The sequence below is a fragment of the Cetorhinus maximus genome, chromosome 5, assembly GCF_964194155.1.
Source record: "Cetorhinus maximus chromosome 5, sCetMax3.hap1.1, whole genome shotgun sequence".
In the NCBI taxonomy this organism is placed as follows: Eukaryota; Metazoa; Chordata; class Chondrichthyes; order Lamniformes; family Cetorhinidae; genus Cetorhinus; species Cetorhinus maximus.
The window spans coordinates 111,233,802-111,255,103 of record NC_135883.1 but is presented as its reverse complement, the minus strand read 5'-3'; the positions used below and the strand labels follow the sequence as shown (position 1 = coordinate 111,255,103).

The following is a 21,302-nucleotide window of genomic DNA, read 5'->3' as shown; positions in this document are numbered from 1 at the left end:
CACTCAATGACCTGGCCTCCACAGCCTTATTTGGCAATGAATTCCATAGATTCGCCACTTTCTGTCTAATAAAGTTTCTCCTCATCTCTGTTCTAAAATATCTTCCCTTTACTCTGAGGCTGTGCCCTCGGGTCGTAGTCTCTCCTACTAATGGAAACACCTTCCCCACGTCCACTCTATCCAGGCCTTTCAGTATTCTGTAAGTTTCAATCAGATCCCCCCTCATCCTTCTAAACTCCATTGAGTATAGACCCAGAGTCCTCAAACGTTCCTCATATGTTAAGCCTTTCATTCCTGGGATCGTTCTCCTCTGGACCCTCTTCAGGGCCAGCACATCCTTCCTGAGATATGGGGCCCAAAACTGCTCACAATATTCTAAATGTGGTCTGACCAGAGCCATATAAAGCCTCAGCAGCACATCCCTGCTTTTATATTCTAGTCCTCTCGAAATAAATGCCAACATTCCATTTGCCTTCCTAACTACTGACTCAACCTGCAAGTTAACCTTAAGAGAATCCTGGACTAGGACGCCCAAGTCCCTTTGCACTCCAGATTTCTGAATTCTCTCCCCATTTAGAAAATAGTCTATGCCTCTGTTCTTCCTACCAAAGTGCATGACCTCACACTTCCCCACGTTGTATTCCATCTGCCACTTCTTTGCCCATTCTCCTAACCTGTCCAAATCCTTCTGCAGCCTCCCCGCCTCCTCAATACTACCTGTCCCTCCACCTATCTTTGGATCATCTGCAAACTTAGCCAGGATATCCTCAGTTCCTTCATCTAGATCATTAATGTATAAAGTGAAAAGTTGTGGTCCCAACACTGATCCCTGCGGAACTCCATTAGTCACCGGCCGCCATCCTGAGAAGGACCCCCTTATCCCCACTCTCTGCCTCCTGCCAGACAGCCAATCTTCTATCCATGCTAGTACCTTGCCTCTAACACCATGGGCTCTTATCTTACTGAGCAGCTTCCTGTGCGGCACCTTGTTAAAGGCCTTCTGGAAGTCCAAGTAGATAACATCCATTGGCTCTCCTTTGTCTAACCTGCTCGTTACCTCCTCAAAGAATTCTAACGGATTTGTCAGGCATGACCTCCCTTTGATGAAACCATGCTGACTTTGCCCTATTTTACCATGCACTTCCAAGTATTCTGAAATCTCATCCTTAATAATGGACTCTAAAATCTTACCAACGACCGAGGTCAGGCTAATCGGCCTGTAATTTCCCGTCTTTTGCCTCACTCCCTTCTTAAACAGGGGGGTTACATTAGCGATTTTCCAGTCCTCTGGGACCCTCCCTGACTCAAGTGATTCCTGAAAGATCGCCACTAACGCCTCCACTATCTCTTCAGCTATTTCCTTCAGAACTCTGGCGTGTAATCCATCTGGTCCAGGTGATTTATCCACCTTCAGACCTTTCAGTTTTCCTAGCACCTTCTCCTTGGTAATGGCCACCATACTCACCTCTGCCCCCCCGACTCTCTTAAACTTTGGGGACGTTACTCGTGTCTTCCACTGTGAAGACTGACGCAAAGTACCTATTCAGGTCCTCCGCCATTTCTTTGTTCCCCACTACTACTTCTCCAGCGTCATTTTCCAGCGGCCCAATGTCCACATTTGCCTCTCTCTTACCCTTTATATATCTAAAAGACTCTTGCAATCTTCTTTTATATTACTGGCTAGTTTACCCTCATATTTAATCTTCTCTCTCCTTATTTCTTTTTTAGTTGCCCTCTGTTGGTCTTTGTGGGCTTCCCAATCCCCTGGTTTCCCAATGCTCTTCGCCGCATTGTATGCTTTCTCTTTAGCTTTTATGCTGTCCCTGACTTCCCTTGTCAGCCATGGTTGCCTCGTCCTCCCTTTAGTATGCTTCTTCTTCCTAGGGATGAATTTTTGCTGTGTCTCCCAAATTACCCCCAGAAACTCCTGCCATTGCAGTTCCACTGTCTTTCCTGCTATGCTCATCTCCCAGTCAATTCTGGCCAGCACCTCCCTCATGCCTCTGTACCGCCAGGAGCGTCTAGGATTTTCCACATAGCGCCGGGTTTGCACATCACAGGACTGAGCTCCCCAGACATATCTTAACTAAGTACAATATGGATCCTTGCTTTTACTTTACCCTTACTCCTACTTGAGTATAGACTAAATGCTAGATCCTCCAGATAGACTAGATCCTCTAGGTGCTGCTAACTGCCTATCCTGGGGTCCTCCTCTCACACCCTCCTTTAGGTGCTGCTGACTGCCTGTCCCAGGGTGCTCCTCTCGCACTCTCCACCAATGTTAAGCTGACTGGTTTATAATGATCCAGACATGTTCGATCCCCCTTTTAAAATCCCCCTCTCTCTTCCCTAGACTCGTAAAATGGTGTGGATACAATCCATCTGAACCAGAGGTTTTATCCTCTTTAAGGCAAAAGGAATACATTTCTATTAGTTAGCTCAAAGCAACACCTTTGTGCTTCGAAGTGACCCTTCTAATAATAGCCCTGCTCAATTTTTCATTTCTCTCCCAGAAAAGCAGCAAAGCTTTCAACCAGTATGATTCTGATAAGGAAGTAAGCCGAATGGGGCTCATCTATGTTGTTTCCAGTCCGTAAAATAACAATTTGCTGCTTCAGTAGCACTACTATATACTTCCACTGTTTTTGTTTTAAACAAAAAATAGTTTTGTAGTATTTATAGTTACAGTTGATCAGGAGAATTTTGACTAACTCCGTGACAAATTAATAGTACTTCAGGGTGTATTCCATGCCATCATAATTATTTATTTCATAATTATTTTAATTTAATTATTGTTCCTCTTCAAATATTTATCAAATTCTCTTTGAATGTTATTGAATCAGCTTCCACCACCCTTTCAAGCATTGCATTCCATATCGCAATAACACTGTAAAAAAATTCTCATGTGACCTCTGGTTTTTCTTTGCAAATCATCATTTTAAACCTGGTGCCCTCCAATCATTGATCCTTCATCCACTGGAAACAGTTTATCCTAATTTGCTCTATACACCACAATCAAATCTCCTTGCAACCTTTTCTGCTCTAATGAGAACAATTCCAGCTTTTCCAGTATGTCTATACAGCTGAAGTCACTCGTCCATGGTACCATTCTAGTAAAATCTCTTCTACACCCTCTCCAAGTTAAAACTATTGTGTCAATCTTTGACCCAGAATTAGTGCAGTGAGGAAAACTTGTAATTTCTTTAAAATGTCTATGGAATCTGCAATTATTCTTAAGAGTGTCTGAAAACAACTTATAAAAGTTTGCATCAATTGTAAAGGAATCAACTGCAATTTTGTTGAAGAAATATTCATCCATGTGACCTAGTGACCCTTGGCCTGGAGAGGGGGGAAACAAAGGTGGCACATTTACAAGGGGGTGTGTGCGTGTCTGTGTGTAATACAGTTAAGGAGGACAAAAAGCTTAGGCTTAGAGCAGAGACTGTGAATTAGTCAATACTACAGCCATTAGCCGGAGCCCACTAGACTGTTTAATGAGGTTTAATAAAGAGGTCAGATGAATGAGTCTCTGGGAAATTTGTGCTATCAAGACTGTTGTGAACCTAGATAAGGAGGTTCTGCAGGAGTGTGCCATTTGGATGAAGACTGTCTTTGGGGTCTCAGATGGAGTGGAGTTGCTACTGCAGGTGACCCATTGAATGAGATAAGTGAGAGATCCTACGTTCTGGAAAGACATTTGGAAAGACAGATTGCACATGGTGCCACAGCTGTATGGGAAGTGGTATGAATGCTTGTAATCTTGAGGTTGTCTTTGTTGTATCTGCTCTTCCACGTGTAATTAATAGCTTGTACCGACCATAATTTGCCAGTTAATTCTTGTTTACTTTATGTGGATTCTAATTCCTGTTGAAGTATAAACTGCAAAATGTGCAATCTTGTTGGTAATTTCTTCATTTGAGGGTCATACAGTAAATTTCCTTATTTTAGTTAACAGTTCCTCCACAGGATCATAACACTTCTTTCTACAATGCTTAAAATGCACACAATGCACAGTAACTAATTTCTCTTTTTAATTAATTTCTAGCTATTCTGACAATTAATGTGACAGTACAGATGTTAGTGACTTGGTTTCAATCCCCCCCCCTTACCAACCCAACAATCCCAAAAGGCAGGAAACTGAAATAAATCAGGCTATCAATTCCATAATCTGCATCATGAAAATTACCAAATGCAAGGGTCATTTAAGTGGAACAAATTAACAGATTTTTGGCATCAGGTTTGATAATCTCAATCAAATATCGAATATACAAATTGGTTCCTCAAATCTCTTCCAAGAAATAATAAATCTCACCAGATGTTTCCTGAATTTAAACCATGACCTCTTCCTCCTTAAAATACACACTTAGCTTTACAGCTGTGTGCTTAGGTACAAAATAATTGGATTCCCTGGAAAAATCTAAGACTTCGAGGAACTGTGACAGTGTGTAGATTTTCAGTAAAAAATGTTGTGTAAATTTCTCATTGTAAATTTTGTGCAATTAGCTGAAGGTTAATTTTAAAGCACCAATTTGCAGAGGTAGCAATGTGCTTTGATTGCTTACTACTTTGTGTAAATAAACTTGTAAATTGTGTAATACTAACTAAATCATACACCGCTTATGGAACTTATTCCGTCAACAGATGTAAAAATGTTTTCCTGGCATTGCAATACAAAATGCACTATTTAAATAATTTCTCATACTCAATTTATTTCTCATGGTAACCGTACAATTGTCATTAAACACTTTTATATGAGCACCTCAATTACAGGAGCAATTACAATTATGAAATGTTATAAGGTAGCTGCAAGCAGTAAACATAAACCAAACATTGAGAACTTATTTTATCAAAATGCATCATCTAAACAGTGATCCTACCTACTACCAGCTGCATTTTTCTTGCCTTCCAGTGTAGTCAAATGTTGTTCAAGGGCTTCCAGAAGACTGCTAGGAGCCTAAAGGTGTAACAGTACAACACATTGATTACATTTTTACTGGGAATTCACCAGCCAGCTGAGGAACTCGTACAACCATCTGCAATCATTTACCATGAAAATGGCAAGACACTGTATTTTCATGCTTTATTTTACTTTCTCCATAAAACCAAAGCATCACAAAATAAACTCCATGCATTGAAACCAATTAAAACCTTGAATTAAACAAGTACACACTTGAATAAACTAATTTGAAAGTTTTATTTATTTCCGTAAAAGATCCTAAATTAAAAGGCCTGAAACTAGCGTAAGATAAAAGTTTAAACTGGCACACACACACCTCATCTAATATAATTTCTTACAAGTCTGTTGATGTGACAAAGTAGGATTGCACTTGCATAACAAACATTATATGGATTGACTTTGGGTTTGACAACAGCATGAGCATTCTACAAGAGATAGTTCAATACTGGAAACATTATTGAGGTATTTGAAATCAATTCTAAATTTGCTGATTTTTAATATGCATTGTGGCTGAATTAATATGAGCCACAAACAGTCTAAAATCTGGATTGATCCTTGAAGTACTCATGTTTAAATACTGATGAACCTATGCATTTTGATGGTTAAGTATCTGCCCAGTCGATTCAGGATATTTAAAACTTTAGACCATTTATGTACCAGGTATTCCCAGGATTCATTAGCATCAGTCACAGAAAGGAACTTTATTCTTTAAATGGGAATGTTAATGCTAAACTACCAATTCAAAGACTGCATAACATTGAGATCCATTCAAAGAAATAAGCCCAATTAAAGGGAGACCAGTTGGCTCAGTCGGCTGGATGGCTAGAGCGTAGTGCAAAATAATGAAAAACACTGCTGGTTCAATTCCCATACCAGCTGAAGTAGTTCTTGAGGCTTCTCTCCTCGCTTTGCCTCTGAATCATGGCTGTGATTAGCAACCCTTGGTTGACAAGGACACAATAGAGAAAAAGGTGTGCATGGCAAAGTGAAGCAGGTTAAGAAACGAAAAAGGTTAAGTGTGGTCATTTTTGTTTTTCTCTTTCCTTTTTCCTCAGAGCAGTGGATAGCAGAGAGAAAAGGTTCAGCAGAGTTTAACAGTCTTCCTCCTACTGCCCAAATCAAGATCTAAACTAGTGCGGAGCCTCAGGTTCCTGCTTTTGAAACTTTCTTGAAACAAGGATTATATGGTATCAGACCTTACAGTACCCTCAAATTTAAGAATGCTTGAATTGATCAATGCTCCAATAGTTACAGAAACACCAGGGGACCCCAACAACTACATAGTGAAATGTAGAATATACTGTTGATTTGGTCACTGAGGAGAGGTATGGAGTGGGGGTGGAGGTGGAGAGGCAGAGTATATTCCTATCTTCATGTTGTTCCCTGTCTAATGGGAAAGACTGTTTTCAGACAGATTTGGTGCCTATAATGCATTGGTATCCAGAGAATCAAGCTTGAGCATCCAAATAGTCAGTTGGCTGAGTGAATGAACAACTGTGTCATGCTCTTTGGAGAGTTGAGATGAAAGCTTGTTTGATATTTTAAATAATTCATTGTACAGGTAAAATCACATTCCAGATAATGTTATTAATTCTTCAAAATTACTCTCAAATAATTCACCATTTCCAGAATTAGCTTGCCTTCATTTTAATACCAGTTTTTGCTACAAGCACTTCTTACTAGAAACTCATTCGAAATATCATTTCCTGTAGCTTCAAGTGTTAAACGGGTGTAACTCTTACTGAAAGTTTCCTTGTATTTTCCTGCATAGCATGCTAGTTCACTCTACATTGACATTGGATTTTACCAAAGATTTCCCAACTTCCCCACTTTAGCTAAGCTATTGCAAGGAGGCCTGAAGGAAGATAAAATACTTGGCCACAAAGTCTCACAAAAAAAAAACTGGAAACCCTCCCCGCAAAGAAAATACTGGAAACACTTGGCAGATCAGGTAGCCTTTGAGGAAAGAGAAAGTTAACATTTCAGGTCATTGACCTTCCAAAATGTCAATTCTGTGATGTTGCCTGGTCTGCCGAGTATTCCCAGCATTTTGTGTCTTTACTTCAGATGTCTAGCATATGTCAGACATTGTTGGAAATAAAGAATCATAAAGCCCTCATTTTCGGCCACCTTTTGAGTAGCTGAAACAAAATGTCAAATACATCCGCTTCATTTAGAAGAATGCAAGGTAAAGGAGGAAGAGATGGAAATTAGATCAAGTGTATGTCTATTAAAATAGTGTAATTTAAGGAAATGCTATTTTTAAGCAAGTAGAGTTAAAACATATTTTAGGAAATCATTACATCTTAAAAATGTACTTTACATCACCACAAAAGCCTTTTTTTTTATTAGAAACAAGACAGAAACCAAGATATACTTGGAGCAGTCACATTGCTCACTCCTGTGGTTAGTCAGCAGAGAATATGGTGGAATGGAATACATGGAAAATGTAATGACTGAATCAGTATGTATAACAATGGTAAAATAGAAAAATATGAAAAACTTGAAAATACAGAAAAGCATGGAAGTGCTGTAACCTGGATGGTAGACAGGAAAGAAATTGTGAAATGGACAAGAAGTTCATGTTAGGTGCAATATTTTATTACTATTGATCTCCTGTGGCATTGTACAGTAAATGACAGAGTATGGCCTCTTCCTTATTTGTCTGTTGTCTTCATATAGCTGTTGTTTTGCCACTCACTCTTTCTGCTTCTCATCCCATAATATCCCTTTTTGCTTCTGTCAACTCCAGCTTCTCTGTATTTCAGGCTGGGAGGCTGTGGATGGTATGACAATTACGTGGTGGACAGGGGAGCAACCAATGCTAAAAAAACTGTATTCCTGTTGGGTTGTGGGAAACCAATCTGGCTAATTGGCTCCTTTTCCATCCTCTCCTCCAATTACTCTAATCACGCCTCTTTGCTCCCATCACACCCCTGCATCATTATCGCTTCCTCACCACCTCTAAGCTTTTTGCTTTGAACTAGCCGCTTAACCGTTGTATTCTATCTTTCTTCTGCTCCACTGGCACACACCTCACCCTTAAATCCCCAACGTTCCCCACCTGCACCTGTATCCCCAACTTTCCTATCTATTCCCCTCAAAATTACTACACTGACTTCAAAATACAACTTAAAAAAAAAATGAGGAAAATAAACTGTGTTTGCCCCATAATTTATAACAAACGAGAAAGTTACTTGATTAGCACTGACTTTCTCTGTCAACAAAGCACACAAGGCGCTGTTTGTGGGATAAATGTTGACCAGGACGCGACAGGAATTCCCATGCTCTATGATTAGTGCACTGAGCTCTATGACATCCACTCGAGGCAGCAGGCAGGTCCTTGGTTTAATGTCTCATTGAAAAGTTGGCATCTTTGATAGTGCAGCACACTCTCAATATTAGAGTATGTGCTCAAATCTCTGCAGTGGGGCTTTAACCCATGATCTTCAGCTTCAGAGGTGAGAGGACTACCACTGAGCCAAGACACAACATGGTCCACATTTTATTTATTTCCTCAAATTTTTCTTTCCTCCAAAAAGCTTAAAAAGGCCTATGCCTGCCTGCATGTTTCCTGATCAGTTTTGGATTAAGGGTTAGCTTATCATTGTATCAAGTATAACATGGTCTCCATTATGAAGTTAACTGACATCGGTCATTTTTTAAGTACACAACCTACCCCACCCGCACCAGGGCCATCTGCCGCTAGCTTGCTTCCCTTAATGTCCCCATTAGCATGTCCTTTAGATAATATCACCACCGTCAACACCCCTTTGTCCTTTTGTCTATGACATCTTTGGCAGTCTCTTCTTGGCCTCCACCTATCACTGGCCCCCTATCAAGCTCTCCTGTCCCACCCCCTTCTACCAGCTTATATTTCATTTCATTTCTATATGTCTTAGTTCTGATGAAGGGTCATACGGACTTGAAACGTCAACTGTATCTCTCTCCGCAGATGCTGTCAGACCTGCTGAGTTTTTCCAGGTATTTTTGTTTTTGTTCTACAAATCCATGCATTAGCATGGACTTGCAGCATTTCATTCTCTCAGGCCCAAACCTCCTGACAAGGGACAGCACTGTTGTTTGGCGAACCAACCCCTCCCTTGCAGAGCCTGAGTAGCAATACTCTGACAGCACTCCCTACTTCCCCTTCGACCAAAACCCCACCACCAAACAAAAACCACAGTTTCCCAGACCTCACCTCCTCTGGGAATTCTATCTACCAACTTCAGGCCCCAATGCCACACAGCCCGACTCTAAATCCTTCTCAAGATGGACTGCCCTCGTACACCCATTGTCTCAACCTGTTCTTGCCTCACGGAGCTATACTCCCAGTTTCCAGTTTCTTCCTATCAACATAGGCAACTCTTCCAAACCTTTTTGTCACTTTAACAGTTACCAGTTTCTTGGTTCAAATTGTTTCTTATTCGCCACCTTTATTTGATTTTTGCCATCATTTTTTCAGTCATTTAATCACTCCTACTTTCCATCCCTCATAGACGTTCCCTTTTGTTCTTCATCTCCTCCCCAATTTCCTTGCTTAAAAGCTGTTACGTCTCTATTTTTTCCAGTTCTGATGAAGGTCAACCACCTAAAACGTTAACAATGTTTTCTCTCTCCAGGTGCTGCCTAACTTGCTGAGTAGTTCCTGCAGTTTCTGTTTCTATATCAACACTAGCCCCAGTTCTTTTGATTGTTGGTTACTGGATCTACATATCACTGTTGAGTTTTTATTCTAAGACTTAAATGAAGTCAATACCTTTCTATGCATCAATAAATAGTTTAAAGATCCAAGTGTAGTCTGTGAACCTTTGGTTGGATAGGGTATTTTGGATGTGTGTAAACTGGTTCAACCAGAAGCACTGAAAGATCAAATTTATTCATGTTTGTTTTTTTTTAAGTGAAGTATTTGATGCGCCTTTACAAAGATATATTCTCCAAAGGGAAATCTATGGATTGCATTGAACACCAAGCAACTATATCATAGCTATTTACCAGATGCTCCCGCTGTTGTCAAGATGATTTTTGAAAAGTGAGGTTATATAAAGTCAGTTATCAGATTCTAAGTCAATCTAAATACTGAGTTAATTAAGTATCCATTGGGCAATCTAATTCAATAACCTCAAATACAGTAATAGAAAGATCAGCAAACCAAAGTTATAGTGGATAACATGGACGGTTACCGGATTATCAATGGTACAGTCTTTAAAAGGTGAATTTTCAGTGTCAGAATTTTTAAGGTCAGCAAGAATTCTCCGGTGTATTGCCTGCATTTTCAAAGAGAATTGTTATAAGAAAGTAAACAAACATCCACATTTTGCCTGTATATTACTGCTGATGACAGATTAGTTGGGCTGTGGCCAATCACATGAATTTAACTGTAAAACACTTCATCAGGAATAGTAAATCCCAGAAGAATCTTTTTGATCTTTGCTAGGTATCTCAGTGTTACCTTCTGGCAAACAAAGTGCTTTATCCAATGTATTTTATGTCACATTTAACTCTACTCTTAGAAAATACATTCATGAACATTAATACTTCAGCAATTAAAAGTTTTATAAATGCAATCAAAGCTGCTTTAAGAATTCCTCCTGTACCAGATATTCTCCTCCTGCTTCACTGCCATAGGTAGTGGCCAGGCTAGGCCAACATTCGACAGCGATCTTTGTTGAGCTAGTCATTATTTATGCATGAACTGCATAGCAAATATCATAGGCTATTCAATAGTGGGACCAAAATAGTGGATAGCCTTTATCTGTGTTCATACACCTGAAAGCAATCTTAGCCTAAATTTATATTTGGTTATTCAAACTTTGAGTCATTTAGATTGTTTAATGTAACATGAGTGCTTGAAATTTTGATCTCAATTATAATTCGGTACTTCAATAAAATAGCACATGCACTTAATAGTCAAGACTTCTTTTAACCTCAAAACCCTCTAAGCCATTTAGCATGTTTTGTATAATTATGAAGTCTCAATTTTATTCAAAGCAGTAAGTTAAATCGCAGCATTTGTGGTTACAGATATAAGCCTTTACAACGCCTTGTCAATAAAGTCAACGCCTGGAGTTAGCAGTGAAGCAAAGGTGCTCACCATTGACCTTGGACTAAGTTTTGCACTAAGATCTAGTGATCGCTCTGGTGAGAATTTCAGCTCTATCACTGTGCAGTGGTAATGCAACTGATTGCCATGTTCTTTTCTGGGAATTCCCAGGATGGAGCTGGAATGATGTCATCAGCCTGTTGTAGGATCAAAATCCCCTCCAACTGAGAAATTTATGGAACTATAAATTTCAAAAATATAAGCTGCAGTCAGCAGTACAGGGCTGGAGAGCAAGGGGTTAATTCAGACATTTAGTGAAAACACAGTGACTCATCAAAAGGGTTTGGACATTGAACTAACGCGATCAAGAAGTCTGATTACCCAATACAATGGCACAAAGGACATATCATCAATACAATACACTCAAGGAATTATTCAACCACCACAGACAATAATACAGGAACAGGGTCATTCAAACTCTCATTAACTTTGGAGCCAGGTGCTGTTACTGTGCCACCTCAAACAGCAGGAGAATTGCTCATACAATGAGAACTGATAATATTCGTCTGGATACAGCTTCCATGGAAAACCCTGTATTGTTTCAACCTGCAGGAGCTGATGGCATTTGTCTGGACTTTGTGTGAAATCAACTAGTGGACATTGGAACAACATGAAATGTTTTGACGTGTCCTGAGTTAGATTATTATAAAAGCAGAGCAGATCTGAGCATTTGGGCTATAGTCGAGGAGGGGGGTCAGGAAGGGTCAACCTGGCTCGCAGACCTTCTCTCCGGAAGGACCAGCCGTGTTGTGGGTTGTAAGTATTTTCAACCATATCGTGATACTGGCCTGAGAATTTTGGGTTGCAGACAGAAGGGTCGAGGGTCGAGTTTGGTCACCTTGACTTAGGCCTACAGTCAACACCGGACTAAGGCCAGCCGTGTGGCGGACTAAGTTTCAGCCAAATCGTAGTGATATTGGTCTGAGGGTTTTGTGAAGGTTTGGGGCGAAAACTTGGTGTTTTTTGCTAGTACCTTGTAACTTGTTTCAGCTATATCTTGGTGATATTGGTCGGAGGGTTTTTTTTCTTAAGGTTTCAGGACAGGGCATGGTGTTTTGCCTGTGTTTTTGAAAGTTTTAACCGAGTCATGGTCACTGACTGTGTTGGGTACTGGGAATGGATTGTTTTAAATTTTGGGTTTTGTACTGAGGGGTTGTGGGTGATTCAATAAAGCAAATGTGAATTGTAAGAAACTTGTCTCGCTGATCATTCTGTTCAAGCCATACACTTGTGAATCTGGTGTCACGAACTTGAGTGTGGGGAGGGTCTCTGAGGGAAAAGGGGAACTCCTACACTGTATAAGCAGCCAATCATCTTAAAGGATTTTCAAATACCCAAACAGGAAACAAAAAGCATTAAGATAAAAATCACAATTTTTCTTTCCTTTTTTTTAAAACGTAGAGCAAATTAAAGTTGGGTGAAGGTAGAAGCTAAAATAGTGAAAAAAATTTAATTTAAAAAAAGTTAAAAGAATTTACTAATTATTCATTTATCATACTGTACAAATATAAAATTCTGCCAGGGCCAGTTTTACTGTTAATCAACTTTAATTAAATCACATCACTGTTAAAAACCCAGTTACATTGACCAAGCTAAGTGCAACTTTTCAAAGGGTTTCCACCAGTGATGTGCGAGTGGGGAGGTTGAAGTTCTTGCTGATTGCGTGGCTACTGGTTCTGGGAACTCCACAGCATAGCCTGTAGCGTGGCACTGAATGACAGAATGCAACTTCTGAATTTCCGTACTAATCTATGCATGCCTGATGCAGAGGGGGTAATGATGGTGAATGCTGACAGTTTGACATCAATCTCCCGCCACCGCACCATCTCCCCAATCCCCATAAAATCCGGGCCATCATGTACTCCATATTCCTTCCTTTTAGAAAGTAACATAAAATGTACATTTAAACAGTGAAGTTTTGATACAAATTAAGTAATGATGTATTGCCACATACTAATTGGCAAAATAAAAAGGTATGGAAGTTTGTCAGATAGATCTAGGGTGAAATCTGTCAGCATATGACATTATGATAGCTTTAAAAACAAAATGTTTGGCAATCTCAGAACTTTAGGCACTACCATGTTTAGCTGAAGGTAAGTATAAAGCTTCAAAAATACTGTTTCAGGAATGAAAGGGTTCTGAAGTCATATTAGACTTGAAATGTTAACTTTGTTTCTCTCTCCACACATGCTGCCAGACATACTGAGTTTTTCTAGCACTGTTTTTTTCAGATCTCCAGCTTCGACAGTATTTTGCTTTTATGATAATGCCACACTTCTGCATTCATTCTTCATCTCCATAGTTATTTAAATTGATTAACAATTCTCTATACCTAAATTTAACATATCAAATGCAGTTTTTGACATTCTGTAAGGAGGAACCTATTTTGGTTTATCCCTATCCAAAATAATGCAGACTTGCACATTAAGAAATGCAGATTTTGGCATGAGATTGGGTTTTCCACATTAACTTTCTACCGTAGCACAGAGCCAAAACATTTCTTATACAGAAGTTGATTGGATCCACCAATGCACACCTGCAAAATATCCCATCACTTTATCAAACAAGTATTCCTGAAAGGAGTAGCTAAATGCAGCCAAAAGGTCTTAGTGAAATGTTACCATTAGCTACAAAGAACTGAAATCATTGTCACTTCTTTAATATTCATTGAACACTTTATACATTAAAAGGTAATAATGACGCTATTATACAACACTAGAATCAAAACAGCGCTAATAATAATTCATTGTCACAAACATCAATTGCTCTGTGCTAAGTTACAAGCCCCAATGTGAGGATTGAGCAAATTTTGCTGTTAACTGTAAAGGTACTTTAGGCAAAATTAAGAGCAGGTTCCAAGAAGTTTTTAATCCTTTTGGAAGTTTCTTAAAATCACATTAAGATTGCCTTGTATCAAACCACCTGGATAGCATAGAAAACATGCGCAGAATGACGTACAATTTTTAGCATTTGCTTTGGACTTGTATTACGTAAATGGAATCATAGATGAACACTTTATGCTGATGTACGTTCTATTAAAGGTAGCAGTTGGTGCGAGAAAAAAAAATTACAGGAATAGTGATGCCACCAAACCTACTTGTGGATCCCACCACAATAATTTACCCATGGGAGTTTTTTTTTCCACGGATGCAGTATTCAGGCACACACGTACAAACATTAAGCAAGTTCAGTCTTTCGACTTTCTTGCACTTCCTGTAGTTTTAAAGGAAAGTATTGTTTTGCTAGTGGATCAAAATATGAATGCATTGGCTCCACTGGATAGATGATTAAAAACTTTAAATTGTGACAAGTTCTGACATGTTTAAGTAGAGACCATTTCTTAAGTGAAATTGGGATTCATTTTGTTTCACTGATGCTGTTCAAACTGCAAAGCAACATATATTACTCATACTCTGTCTCCAGGATGAATCTGTAACCTCAGAGAGAACAGAGAACAGAAGGAGCATGTCCCTGTCATTATCCCTTGCAAAACCCAGTTTTGTTCTTTGTGGTTAAAACATCGCTCTTCATTTTTCGGATCGCATATATGATCTGGGTGAGAATTATTTAGTGCCAGTGTATAGGCCACTGCTCCTGCAGTCCAGATAATCTGCAAATAAACCAGTATCACAAGGAATAACAAATGGAAGTTGGAACTGGAACAGCATGATAAGCTAATTTACCTATTAAGATCTTACTCCACTGGGCCTCCATCATAAGCAGACGAGGCCAGGTAATGTCAGCGTGCTAGGTTCATATGCATTTATAACATGACTTTTAAAATTAGTCCACCAGAATGTAAAATGAATATTAAAAACTTACTTGAGACAGATCAGGAATGTCACCTTTGTCAATCCCTACTTGCTGTAAAACATAAAAACAACAAGTTAATATGTTGTTGCAGAACTCTCATTACACATTCCATGAATCTGCGATTATTTTGGCATTGCACTATAAAGGTCTTGGTGAATGTTATTTCACAACTTTCAAAGCATCATTTTGATTATGTGGGTACATATTAAAAAAGAATCACCATTATTCATTGGCACTTTGGGGATGAAGTGTGGCTGTGGTACTTAGCATGGGCCCATTTTAAACAATTGAGTATAACTCATTGGGGGTTGGAGAGTATGGCAGATCAGCAAAGAGTTGATCAGCTGAGAGCAGAGATTACAATTTTTAAAAAAAATATTGAAAACAATGGTCCTCAAAGAACAGTGCTCATTGATTTCTGTGCTACAATGCAAAACAATGCCTTCACAACAAGCAACACAGGGAAATGTGATGTCAACTGCTCTGAGACAACTTTTCATGGATCTGCATCTAAGAGATGAAAACTGTGTTTGTCTGGTCAAAAATCAAGCTGTCCTTAAAGCACCAGAACATTTTGACGATTAACAAAACTGTCTATTTGTTCCTATCCTGAATTAGATTTTTAAAATATGGCAGCCTTCAGGCTGCATTCTGGAAGTTTCAGCTCTAAGAATAACACTGGTACATTCTAGGAGGCCACTACTTGAATGCTTTTCTTCATGCAGGGAAACTGTAAACAGAATTCCAGTAAAAAGGGCAAGCATATGTACAAAAAGTCCTGAAAGTCACTTTCTGCGTTAAATTTAGCATTTTATTTCCAGACTTGCATTCATTTAATAATTTACTTGTGCGCATCTTTTACGATAAAGTACTGTTTTATATTGTATTAGGTACTTAAAGTTGATAAGGCACCGGGACCAGATGAGATGTATTCAAGAAAACTGAAAGAACTGAGAGTGGAAATTGCAGAGGCACTGGCAATAATCTTTCAATGTTCCCTGGATTCGGGGGAGGTGCCAGAGGACTGGAGAATTGCAAACATTACGCCCATGTTCAAAAAAGGTTGTGAAGATCTGCCCTGCAATTACAGACCAGTCAGTTTAACTTCGGTGGTGGGGAAACTTTTAGAAACAATTATGTGGGATAGAATTAATAATCACATGGAAAAATTTGGATTGATTCAGAAGAGTCAGCATGGATTTGTTAAAGGAAAATTGTGTCTAACTAATTTGCTGGAGTTTTTTGAAGAGGTAACAGAGATGGTTGATGAGGGCAAGGCTGTTGATGTGGTGTATATGGACTTCCAAAAGGTGTTTGATACAGTGCCACACAACAGACTTGTGAGGAAAGCTATAGGTCATGGAATAAAAGGGACAGTAGGATACAAAATTGGCCGAGGGATAGGAAACAGAGTAGCGGTTAATGGGTATTTTTCGGGCTGGAAGAAGGTTTGTAGTGGAGTTCCCCAGTGGTCGGTATTGGGACCCTTGCTCTTCCTGATTTACATAAATTATCTAGATCTTGGTGTGCAGGGGACAATTTCAAAGTTTGCGGACAACACAAAACTTGGGAGAATTGTAAACTGCGAGGATGACAGTGTAGAACTTCAAAAGAACATAGTCACATTTGTGGAGTGGGCAGATAGGTGGCAGATGACGCTCAATGTGGAGAAATGCAAGGTGATACACTTTGGTACAAAGAACATGGAGAGACAGTATAAAATAAAGGATACTATTCTAAAGTGTGTGCAGGAGCAGAGAGACCTGGGTGTATATGTACGTGAGTCATTAAAGGTGGCAGGACAGGTAGAGAGAGCTGTTTCCAAAGCATACAGTATTCTAGGCTTCATTAATAGGGACATACAGTACAAGAGCAGGGAGGTTATGATGGACTTAGGCCTCAGCTAGAGTATTGTGTACTGGTCTGGGCACTACACTATAGGAAGGATGTGAACGCATTGGAGAGAGAGTGCAGAAGAGGTTTACGAGAATGGTTCCAGGGGTGAGACACTTCAGTTATGAGGAAAGACTGGAGAATTTGGGACTGTTTTCCTTGGAGAGAAGGTTGAGAGGAGATTTGAAAGAAGTTTTCAAAATAATGAGGGGCCTGGACAGAGTAGATAAGGAGAAACTGTTCCCGCTCATAAACGGATCGAGAACCAGAGGGCACAGTTTTGAGGTGTTTTGCAAAAGCAGCAAATAAGGAGTGAAAAAAAAACTTTCACACAGCGAGTAGTTAGGATTTGGAATGCACTGCTTCAAAGTGTGGTGGAGGTAGGTTCAATTGAGGCATTTAAGAGGATATTGGATGATTATCTAAATAGAAACAATGCAGGGTTATGGGGAAAAGATGGGAGATTGGCACTAAGTTAAAAGGCTCAGAGAGCTGGTGCAGATATGATGGGCCGAATGACCTCCTTCGACACAGTAACAATTCTGTGATTCTGTGAACTGGGATGTATGGCAACATTTGATGTACCAGGTCAAAAATGTTGAGTTTTTTAAAAAAGGGAAGAAAATAGGCAACTGCACATGTACAATGGCACAATTTTACAAGGGAGACCAAGTTCCTATCACACAGGCATAAACTGGGCAAGCTTAGATCAAAATGGTCACTGAAACCAGGGAAAAATAAAAATGAAAAGCACAGGAAGACAAACCAATTAGGAACAAGAGAAAGCAGAAGCAGTTACAAGGATAGAGTGTACACATTTTCTTCTGGCATTTGGGCTTAAAGCATTGCCTGAGGAGAGGATGTCAGGGGAAAAGCAGATCAGAAGGATCACACATCCATGCTGAAGCATGTCCGACTTCCCAGCCACTTAAATTAAAAGACGCTAAATAGGCTCTATTATGATGTTTTACAACGAAGAGGAAAAGTTGCCCCAATTATTTTTTGTTGATGTGCACCATCACAAGAGATAAATAGCCTAAATAAAAAATATATACTGGTACATGGAGCTAAAAATACAAAGGGGATATGGGTTAGAGCTTTTCAGAATCAGGTGAAAATGGGAGGAGAGGGCAGAAGGGTAGTACAGAGAATGAGGAAGGTAGAGCGAGAAGAAATGTTTTAATAGTGAATGAGATTTGACGTGTTTATTTGGGTAGCTTATAGGCTCAAAATAAATCACTGCAAAACTGCCAAAAAAGGTCACAGGTGGCGAAAATTAGTAGCTACCTCAGTCAATTCATAACAGCTACGTCGGACAACAAATATATACAAATTTGCAGTAGCATGAACTTTGGCGCAAACACAACTTTGTTCCATTTTGTTCTGTTGAGCACAAGATTTATTTTTTGGGCTCTTAGAATAAATAGGAACAGCACTTCCACTAATGTCAGAGTGATGCCAGCATGAAATGTGTTCTCAATGGTGAAATGGAATTCTTTTACAGTTAGATATTTCCTATTCTTGATATTATTTCAGGATTTAATAAACAATCCTATTTGCAAAATGGAATCTGGTCACAAAACATTCTCGAAGGTGTAACAAGCATGCTGAATATAGCTTGCCAGAAACCAAAACAAAATGCTTCGATTCTGGAAAATGCAGTGCAGATGCGATCAAATAGATTTCACAGTAATTTGAGTACTTTAATCACCCATAATATTTGGAGGGACTGAGTGCAGAAATTGTTTGTGAGAACAAGCTCAGTCAAGTGCAGGAGTGTGGTGGCAAATGGTAGGGCCTCTATTCCAGGAAGCAGTGGGGCGCTCCGAGAGCATCCTGGCAAGGAATGAAGGTGTAGAGGGATTGAATGCCATCCATGGTCAAAATCACAGAATGCTTACAGCACAGGAGGGTGGCATTCGGCCCATCATATCCATGCTGGCTCTCCGAAGGAGCAATGCCTCGTGCCACTCCCCACACCTTCTTCCCATAGTCCCACTATTCTTCCTTATCAGAAAATAATCCAATTCCCTTTTGATCCAGCCTCCACCACACTCAGGCAGTGAATTCCAGATCCCAGCTACTTGCTGCTTGAAAAAGCTTTTCCACGTGTCATCATTGCTTCTTTTATCAATTTAAGGGGAGATGGTGGCATAGTGGTAATGTCACTGGACTAGCAATCCAGAGGCCCAGGCTAACGTTCTGGGGAAAAATAAGAATACCTGGAAAAACTCAGCAGGTCTGGCAGCATCTGCGGAGAGGAACACAGTTAACGTTTCGAGTCCGTATGACTCTTCCAACAGAACTAAAGAAAAATAGAAAAGAGGTGAAATATAAGCTGGTTTAAGGAGGGGGGGACAAGTAGAGCTGGATAGAGGGCCAGTAATAGGTGGAGATTGCCAAAAGATGTCATAGACAAAAGGACAAAGGTGTTGAAGGTGGTGATATTATCCAAGGAATGCGCTAATAGGTGACATTAAGGGTAGAAAGCTGGACGAGCAAGGTACAGATAGCCCTAGTGGGGGTGGGGTGGGGGGAAGGGATCGAAATAGGCTAAAAGGTAGAGATAAAACAATGGATGGAAATACATTTAAAAATAATGGAAATAGGTGGGAAAAGAAAAATTTATATAAATTATTGTAATGTTCTGGGGACACTGGTTCATGTTCGACCAGCTGGTGGAATTCAAACTTAATTAATTAATAAATCTGGAATTAAAAGCCAGCCCAGTAATGGTGACCATGAATTGCTGACTGTTGTAAAATTCCATCTGGTTCATTAATGTTCTTTAGGGAAGGAAATCTGCCATCATTGCATAATTCAGTCTCATTGTCCAGTTCTAAAGGTGTGTGTTCCTCTTTATAAACTGGCATTGTATTCAATCTTTTCCAATCCTCGAGCATCACTATTTCTAATGATACATGAAGATACCCCACCAGCATGTGACCAATTCACTAAGCTACTTCCTCAGGTGCCTCATCTCAATGCTAACTCTTGGTGACAACATCCGAAAATACAACATCAGATTCCACATGTATGCTGATGATAACCAACTCTACATCACCACAACCCTTCTCTACTCCTCCATTGTCTAATTTGTCAAACTGCCTGCCCAACATCCAGCACTGGATGATCAATGATTTGCTCCAAATATTAGCAAGACCACATCCATTGTCTTTGGTCCCTCACTGACAACATCCCACTCCCTGGTCACTGTAAGGCTGAACCAGACTTTTCGTAACCTTGGAGTCGTATTTCAGCTCAAGATGAACTTCTGCTTGCATGTCCCCACCAATACCAAAACTACTTATTTCCACCAGCATAATATCATCTGCTCATCTACTGAAACCCTCATCCACGTCTTCACTACCTCCAGACTTGATTATTCCAACACACTAATGAACAACCTTCCATCAATTACCTTCAAGATCTTAAATTAACCCTTGCTTTGAGCCATGTCCTAATATCTGCTTAAGGACTCTGTGCCAAACTGATAATGCTCCTGTGAAGTGATTAGGATATTTTACTACATTACATATTCTACATAAATATAATGTGCTGTTGTTATTTTGCAGTCCACTTCAGCCTGATGTAATCCTTTTCGTGCCCTCAGTCTGCCTATCACCCATCTTATCATTCTTAATATTTCCTCGATTTGCCCTGAAAGCTATTAGACCTACAAACTGGAAGCACCACTAAGAAAGGTGCTATATGTACAAAACTCCACTCAATCTCCTGAGACCACATAACTACCTGCTCGCATTCTAGATGTTCAGCTTTTTCAGCAACACGTGCCAAATGTTGGATCCTAGAACATCATTTTACTGGGACCTCTGCCTGATTTTGGGAGAATGCCAATTATTTATGCATCCAAATGCAGGAGAAGTAACAGAGTTAAGGTCACCAAATTTAAAGAGCAAACATACAATTGGAAACAAGAATGGGAGCTTTAAATGGCGGTGCAACACACTGGAAATCTACTAACTTGCATCATGCATGGTTCATACACAAGTTTATGTCTATAACTTTCCAACAGGTTCACAATTTGCAGATTTCTTAAAAATATCAATTAGAACATTGCCTTCCATCAATTTAATTCCCAATGTACATGCTACTCTAAAGCAATGTCTGCTTAATTTTGAGCTATGCTATGGGCTATGTGATATTTAAGGCTGGACCCAAATGGCAACAATTAATAGAACAAGGTGAATACAAAGACAATATTTTATGAATTTCAAATTTTGGAAAACGTTTTTACAATTTTTTAATGAGACATTGGTGCTCAATTACACCCTGGCACACTTGTAAAGTCAAATGTTAACTTCAAACACAACTTAAGCAATCCAACCTGAAATATGATAAATTGCTATACTAATACAATAAATAAAACTTGATTGGACCTGACCATGCAACACACATAGGGATGTTACAGCTGATCAGATCAATGAGTTGCCCAAATACCAAATCACAGCAGGATCACAGCACCATGGTGTATATATAAAACATTACATTTATGAATATATAATGTTTTAATTT

The 21,302-nt window shown here is 39.5% G+C and overlaps 1 protein-coding gene across 6 annotated transcripts in view; it reads right to left on the bottom strand.

Moving 5' to 3' along the window:
- Positions 1 to 21,302, bottom strand: part of snap91a (synaptosome associated protein 91a) — a 204,727-nt gene that overhangs the window by 64,897 nt on the left and 118,528 nt on the right. For 4 of the 6 annotated variants that reach the window (XM_078542297.1, XM_078542298.1, XM_078542299.1 and 1 more), the window contains 3 exons: positions 14,883 to 14,924; positions 10,141 to 10,224; positions 4,878 to 4,954 (listed from right to left, as the gene is read on the bottom strand). In XM_078542297.1, the coding sequence (XP_078398423.1) occupies positions 4,878 to 4,954; positions 10,141 to 10,224; positions 14,883 to 14,924 (203 nt within the window). Of the gene's footprint in view, positions 1 to 4,877; positions 4,955 to 10,140; positions 10,225 to 12,588; positions 14,671 to 14,882; positions 14,925 to 21,302 lie in introns of those variants that run through there. The other 2 variants (XM_078542301.1, XM_078542302.1) reach the window with 2 other exon arrangements.